Below are 8,352 nucleotides of genomic sequence, written 5' to 3'. Positions count from 1 at the left end.
TGAAATGTTTAATCTAGTAAACAGTACCATAGTAGCATGTACAGAGGATCTCTATTCAAAATAAACCCAAGCCTCTATTTCTCCCCCATCTATTAGTCTGACAGAGGCCAGTTATCAAATGTTTCTCACCAAGGTTTCTTCATTTTCAGTTTTTATAGGACAAAATAACAGACGGGTACTATACAGATTGTATACACACTCGATCTTCATAAAGACAGCAGGGATTATTTAACCTACACAGGAGGAAGTCAATGTGGAGACAAATGCACCAAGTTTCAGAGGTCAAAATCAAAAGAAAAAGGAAAATAATACATGAGTGATGAATTCCCGCCAAATGTTTTTGGTAGCCGACTATTAGGTGTCAGCAACATTAACAGAATGAAAAGGCTTCCTACCAAAACAAAATATCTGTCATTTCAAAGAAAACATGTTTTTTAAGTTGTCACACAAGTTTTCAGGTACCTTTTCTTTTTTCAAAATGGGTATAAATCATTTTGGAATTGAGGCTTTCTAGATTATGCAGCTTGTGGGATTAAAGAATTGCTGTGGGGGGTCACAGTTCCAGTCACTTAAATAATCATATTAAAAACTACACTACATTAAAAACATCAGACTGGTTTCACAGGAATCTCAGGACACAAAACAACAATAAAAAATAAAATCTATTGCACAATGGAGGTATCAAAGACAAACACAGCAGTGGAGGTGGAGTGGAGGTACAGCTCTGTAACAGACACAGCACAGTATAAAGACTGAGAGGCAGACAGACACCAACTCACGCTGAACAGACGGGTCAACACTCTCTAACATCGTGAGACCCATTACCTTTCTTAATATGCACAACATACTTGGCAGATTTAAAGAGCAGTTGCACATATTCCATGCTACACAGCAGCCGACTGTCCAAACATTCTATTTGGATGTTAAGCAGGCTGACATCAGCTTATTCCAGATATGCATATATCAGCAGATATGCAGAGAAACTACAATACCCAAATAATGTTGTGCATATAATTTTAAAGTGAAACATTTTGATTGTGTTACTTTGTAATACAATTAACATTGCGAAATTGGTGTTCAAAATGTACGGTTATCTATCTGCTGTTGTCTTTATCAATAATGCTTTTGATTTTTCAGTTTCTATCTGCATATTTGCTTTCAACAAGCTGAGCCATATGGCTGTGATTAAAACACCACAGGAACAGAGACTAAAAGGGACAATGTGACATTTTGTTATTGCCTTGTTATTTTTCTGTGCCATTTGTCCAAGATGGAATAGTAAATGTCTGTACCTAATGTCATGACAAATCTATCACATCCAACATCTGTTAGACTATTTCACTCTGGGACAAAGCCATGGACAGAGACTGACTGACCTATACAGACTTCATCCTTAGCTGGCTAAGCTTTAAAAAAAATAAACGCAAGTTTCAAAATGTTGGCTCAGGACTGCGTCTTTGCTCTTTAAATGATGTCCGCTCTGTACAACTCAATACATGATGGAACAGCTACAGCAAAGTAAATTCTTACATGTAAACAAGACAAAAAAAACATTTCAGGGAGAGGCAGTTCACATTTCCATCTGGAATCAAGGCTGCACATTAACTTGATATATTTTCTGCTCTATTTGGATGTTTTCACATTACACGGATTGTATAATTTTAACCCCCAGCAAGGCAACTGCACACATTTATAGTATGTGTGTAAAAAGCGTTCAGTTATGCTGCAGGCTTCCTCATTACCATCATTTTGGTGAGTCAATGTGGTGGTAGGGGAATTGCACTGAGGGCTAAATTAAGTGAAGTCATTTCCAAGCCTTTTTCAGGGGCTAAGGTAACATGACATCAAGAGAAAGTTAGCATAGTATTTTGACAGTACAAACGTAAAAGATTAGCAACATAATTTCTTCCCATGATAACAACTTCTTGGTCAAGAATAACTCGCAATGGTTTCCCTTAAAGTCATGGTTAAGTCAACACTGTTGTTCCAAATACAGTATGGCTCACCCACTGGGCGTGCACCGCATGCCAACACTGGCTGAAGCTTGTGATTGGTCATGGCCACACAGAGACACAGGTGTATAAAAACACACAGTGATATTTGAAGCCGAAGCAGAGGGGCTTAAAATAACAGAAAACAGTTTTGCAGGGTGAACAGTGTTCTCTTCTCCTGGTGACATGAAATCAACATCTTACAGTGTGCTTAGTCAGCTTAGTCATGAATCGTATGGTCAAGTTAAAGTGATGCACCAGTGATTTAACAAATGTTAGAATTCCAGGGGAAATTACATCTGAACTAGGTCACTGACATTGTTGACTTATTTTTTTTCTCAAGTTGTAGCATTCTCAAGGTATTTCCCGTTCACTTGCCAGGTCTGCAGGCCTCTGAATGAACACTTTCAGGTCCCTGTGCTATTTCTTGTACAGCACAAAGACAGAAATTATGCATGTCACAATTGAAAAAATAAGTTGTGAAATTGTGTTATTCTTATTATTATTATGCAATAATGAGAGTAACGCCCTGTTAAATGTGTTTCCTTTGGGTGATATAATGCCCTGTCTGTATATCTCTGCGACACTCACTCAGCTACTTCGCATTATGACAAGCTGTACACTAATGTGAGAATGTATCCAGAAACAAGGACAACAAATACAGACTTTTAGTAGTTTGAGAGTTTTTTCCACATGTTCTACGGATCATGATGTGATGATCCTTAATGGTCCATTCTAAAGACTATGGCCTGGTAAGTGAACGCCACATATTTCCAGAATGCTACGACTAATAAAAAAACCATTAATGACCTAGTTCAGATTTACTTCAAACTTAAACATTTTGTTAAGTCACCAGTTATCACTTTAAAGGGCAAAAGAAATTAAACAGTAGTTAAGCCTGTGTTGTATGACACACCGTAGCACAAAAGCACCACTTTTTTTTTAATGTATTTGCACTTTTATCAGTTATTTTACATGCACTTTAAAACCATCGATTATACTGCAATCGAGGCAATGTATTGTTTTTTTTTTTCAAATGTCATCTTAATGTAATTGAAATAGGCACAAATTGAAGTATGTTCACTATGAGTAACAGACCTATATTATGTGATTGTAAATGGATATGTGTTGATTGGAGTATGCCAGCTCCACATGCATTACTCAATGGGCCGATTCGCCTCATTCTGTGATTACACGACACATTATGTATACTCAGAGAATGGTGGAATCCCATTGAATCAGAGTGTATACGGCCTAATCGCATGTTTGCATTGAATCACAGTAAGTAGTAGAGTTAAGAGCATGTAAATTTACTGAGTTTACAGGACAACATGACAAGTTTCCTGTCTTTCTAAAGTAAACTTGTTGAAACTTGTCAAATAACAAATGATAGAACACAAAACAAACTTTCAGACGCTCTTATAAAATACAAAAAAAATAACCTGATCATTAAATAAAAACATGTAAAATCAGTGTTCTCAAAAAAGGTAGAATATAGAAAAATTACTTCCCTCATCTTGTCTTTCTGTTGAGCGACGTGTTGAGTCACAGCATTAATATCATTATTAGGTACAGCTGTTCAGAGCTGCTTTGATCTAGATACACTTAACAGAGAGAGAGAACAGACTGCAGGTCAATAGGCCAAACCTTCCACAGTACAACCTCAACCTCAAGACAATATATTTGTACAATCTGTCAGTTTAAGGGATATGTTGACATTTGAAATGAAAATGTGTTATTTTGATTTGTTTGATCAAATTAGAGGGACATTTTGTGTAGCACATAAACCTTTTGAACAGTAGCTGAGGAACAAGTACGTTTTGGTGACCTAACATTGACATTTTTCTTTCGTACACTGGAGGAGCGACTACACTAGCGGAGGAAAGTATGCCTTCTGCCCGAAACGCTCAAAACTGAGAGAAAGCTAACGACTCTGGACTTTATGGTAAACTCTCAAACTGTACCTACCTAAAATGTAATGGAACGCTGCCCTTCTTGCTAAAAGTCAGATGAGAAGATGGATATCAGAGTGATCCCTGTGTCCATTACAAGGTTAGCATAGACCAAGACCAGAAAAAGGAAGCTGCTATCCTATCCTAGCTCTCCATCTGCACATTGTTTCAACTTAGCCGTAGAGCTAATCGCCAACACAAAGACACAGTTGGGGTTTTTTCAGTTTGCTTGGAACAGTCCTCAAACCTGGCAACCCCACTATGAAGGACAGGGCCTGGAGTTGCTATGTACACTTATTGCGCCCAGCAGCTGTTGGTTAATGTCTCATTTTGTATGTTACTGCATTTACTGTATGTACTCTGTGGCACACACCTTCTAGCTGTGGTCGACGTGTAAAGTTAAATATAGATAGGTCCTTATCCATGTACTGGATGCACATCAATGAAACTGATCTGAATTGCTGCTGTCGTTGTTGTTGGGTAGTTCCCATCCACTTTTGTGGCAAAAATGAAAATGTCTGAAAAATGTAGTTGTCCAATTGGCTTTATAGTAATGAAATGGGGGTGTGTAATGGCATCAACCCCTCAAACAAAATCATTCTCACTTACACTTATTAGGGAAGTTTATGGGAAAAAGGTATGTTTCTGTTTCCCTTCATCACTTCAGGCACACCGCAAATTGGGTCCCTTAACGACATTGGCCAGCTTCTAATCATTTGACTTTCTCAACTGATTGCAACCACCGCAAATATACAAAAAGGTGACAGCATTGACATAGAGCAACTTCTTGGCTGGCTGTTTAAATCTTTTCCAATTCAACGTAGTCAAAATATGACATTAGGACATCATATTGGTAACAAACCTGTCGGAAAGTCTCATTTCAGGCCATCGTTCCAAACCCTTTATAGCACTGTGTTATGCGGTCTCTCTTTGTAACTCTTGAAATGTGGTGGCGTTCCTTAGTGTTTTTCAGTCAAACACTGAGGTAATGTTGTTTACTAGTATCAGATCCAGAGAAACTACTCTCCACTTCTGTCAAACTGTAGCTCTCCACTACACTGTTTGTTGGGGGAAACACATGTGAAGTCCACTGCTTCCTGTCACAACACATATCAAACATGCGCTAAAGTTAAATGGAATTATTTCCCCCCTGACATTTGTAAAATATTAACGATAATTTCTGTTTCCGTCACCTGTACTTGGGATGCGCCAAAACATTTATCGACAAAAATCACTTGGACTTGTTTTTTTCCCCCAAAAAAAGGTTTTCTTTCACATTCAGATCCTTCACACTTAAATAACACCTTAATCTTAAACATTTCTTCACTATTGAACAGCAAAAGACCATCTATCACCATCTCAATGATAGATCCAGGTCATCCCATTTCAACAATTTCAATACTGAAAAACAATATCCCTTTTTAAATTGTACCATGTCATTTTGAATTGTTATTTTTCATCACCAATGGTCGGCAAATCCCATGAAAGGATTCACGCCCCAACACATTATTGATCAGCCACTATAGTGCATATTTGCAGTGCATTTGTTTGTTTATGTCAAGCCCCTGTCACATTCTCTTCTGAACTTCTTCATCCTTCCATTTTCAACAGTTTGAGCAAAGGAATTTTGCAGTGATCAGTTCCACGCCCTCAGTGGAAAACAGGTGCTGTTAAATGCAGGAACAGTGCCCAAATTTGCATGGACATTTATAATTTGTGTGAGGGGAATGTAAATCATCTGTGTGTGTGTGTATGTTTGTGTTAATGTCTCCAGAAAAGGTAGTCCCGTGATATACGTTGTGTCTATCAAATGTAGATGGCAACCAGGTTTACATGGTTTGTCTAAGTCTGACAGTACAGAATGTGTCTACAAGTTAGCCTGTCTACACAAGCTGTGTTTGTGTTAGGGGTCACAGGTCATGCATTTGACATCTCAGCCTTGCTCAGAGCAATGGCCAGCTCTAGGTCTTCCTGCTCCTGCTGCCTGAGCCTCTTGAGGCGCTCTCTCTCGGCTCGCTCACTCTCCCGCTTGGCCCATTCCAACTGCTGGGCCTCATTCCCAAACTACACAGACATAGAGAGGGAGAGGGAGAAATATAATCATTTCTATATCCAGCAAAATGTGATATCGAAACAATGTGATATCGAAACATGCAGCCAATAGTTAAACCTGCTACATATTAATTCAACAAAATACTTTAGGAAATGTTTAAGGACCCATAATAAGGACCATTTGTGAAGTTCAAACTCTTACCTTGACTTTATCAGGTCCTATAAGAGAAGTGGATAACAAAACAGAGGAATTAACCAGAAATAAACCAGAAATTCCTGAATTGATCTAGGCTAGTTCACAGGACATCTCACCACAGTACAAAGCTACGGGACAACTTGACAGTTTCTGTTCAGTCAACTGAAAAAATGATATTCTGTTATTTATCCTCTGGCTACTTCAATCTCTTGTTTAATAATTGTTTCTTAAAATTATCTATTATCTTCAACACACAGATTGGTGGAACTGTCCATTACTTTTGTTGATAAGAGTTAAGAATGACAGACAGTTATTGCAAATAGTGCTACAGGCATGATCAATGGACTAAACAGAACTGTCATAGAAGCCAGTCAAGTAGAAAACAAAGAGAATCAACGCTGAGCACAAGGAATTCAGAAAAAATGGAGCCAAATGTGTCTCCAGAAGAACAAGCAGATAACGCATGCAAAGAATGATTAACATAAAAACAGACGTGTCCATTGTGTTTGAGTGAAGACACACAGATACATGTGTGTCACCAATGACGACTTTCTAATTTCAGCTGGGAGCTTATATTTGTACTTTTTGCATAATGATGGATTACTGTTATGTTATCAGTTTTACCAAAACAGAGCAGGGTCAAAGAGGTCTTTAAGGCTGTATTCAGAGGGAAACTTTCTCCAGGTAAGGGGTTGCCTTCCAGGGGTCTGTACAACGAAGGACGCTCAACTGACCTCAGCCACGTTTGCGTGAGTTGGCTTGACGAATTCGAAACCCCGCAATCAGGCTTGGTCTGTACCACACATGAGGAGCCGTGCGCAGGCGGGGCCTGTTTGCAAACACGAGCCTATAGGAACGGTCATGTGCTGCGATGTGATACGTAATTCACATCAGAGGAGATTGTGTCTGTATTGTCCTATTTTTCACTGAGCCATTCATGTCAAATTCATTTTAAATAAAGCTGGATTTGATTTGACTGTCCTCAGTTTAATTGCTATATCTTGATGATCAAATATCACCTGTCATATCTAAGACTACGCACCATTCTCATCATTATTGTTTTAGTTGCAATCCGGGCAACGCACGGCAAAGCAAGTAAGAAGCGTCAACAAATACTGTCTGCCTTCAGCCATAATCTGTAGTGTTGGCAATGAAAACCCTTTGGCAATTTAAGCGTATTTTACTCTTAATTCCACTTCTCATGTGTTGCTCCTGAAGTAATGTCTAGAACAGTCCATCAAGTATTGTAATAATTATCTTTCAGGAAATGTTGAGCCTGAAACTAATGCCGCATTACATATTTATATATAGACTAGTCGCATTCTATCTAAAATTCCAGTTGGCTAAAATCCTTTAACCTACGGTACCCCTATGTATATTTATAAAATATTTACAATAGAATAAAACTCTCACAATTAAATGTAACCAAATTAATTACAGTTGTGACTTTTTAGACATTCCAGAACTTTCTCACGGCCTGTAGACACCCTTGGTGCAGATGAATCCTTATTGACTGACAGATCTTAAAGGCATAGAGCACAAAATATAAAAAATGTCTTTAAAAGCTCATTTAAATCTGAATCCAAAGAAATGTGTATGTGAGCAAACACCACGTGATGAAAGAAAGCAGAAGCTAAGTCATTAAGATGCTGAGACAGTGGAAAGACATGCATGAGAAGAGAAGAGAAATAGCAAATATGCTTCTGAACATAGAGGCACACAATCACAGCAAAAGCATGCAGGGCAGACAGACCCAAGAGCTGTGAGCTGAGGAAGTGATACTGCTGTGTCTCATGTTATGAGGATGTCAGAACACAAAGGGCTCTTGCCTGACATTTGCTTCAAACAGTGAAGTAAAGGTATTCTACAACTCAGTGTATCAAGCAGCTTATCCATAACTCTGTATGTATAGAATGTATAGTATTTTGTTATCAATAGAGGGTATGAGGTCCCATTTTGTATATGCTTTGGAATTAAGAATGCTGATATTAACCAGGTGATAAATGTGACATGTATGTATGTTTACATTCATTATACATGCTGATATACCATCTAAAATACTAAACTTGCATTTTCAGTATATTTTCAGAGGGCTTTCTTGGTCACTCACTATCTGTAATGGAGTAACGACAGCTGACATACAAGCTACAGTACATAGAGT

The 8,352-nt window shown here is 38.3% G+C and overlaps 1 protein-coding gene across 1 annotated transcript in view; it reads right to left on the bottom strand.

The window, feature by feature from the left end:
- Positions 1 to 8,352, bottom strand: part of LOC142991452 (epidermal growth factor receptor substrate 15-like 1) — a 35,959-nt gene continuing 27,607 nt past the window's right edge. Inside the window, exons 25-26 of the mRNA XM_076141616.1 lie at positions 6,198 to 6,214; positions 1 to 6,007 (exon numbers count right to left, since the gene is read on the bottom strand). Coding sequence (XP_075997731.1) covers positions 5,861 to 6,007; positions 6,198 to 6,214 — 164 coding nt within the window. The 3' untranslated portion in view covers positions 1 to 5,860. The remainder of the gene's footprint in view (positions 6,008 to 6,197; positions 6,215 to 8,352) is intronic.

The sequence above is a fragment of the Genypterus blacodes genome, unplaced genomic scaffold, assembly GCF_046128005.1.
Source record: "Genypterus blacodes isolate CSIRO-AG114 ecotype Tasmania unplaced genomic scaffold, CSIRO-AGI_Gbla_v1 ptg000019l_1, whole genome shotgun sequence".
Classification (NCBI taxonomy): domain Eukaryota; kingdom Metazoa; phylum Chordata; class Actinopteri; order Ophidiiformes; family Ophidiidae; genus Genypterus; species Genypterus blacodes.
The sequence above is the reverse complement of the archived record's forward strand: the minus strand, read 5'-3'. Positions and strand labels throughout refer to the sequence as shown.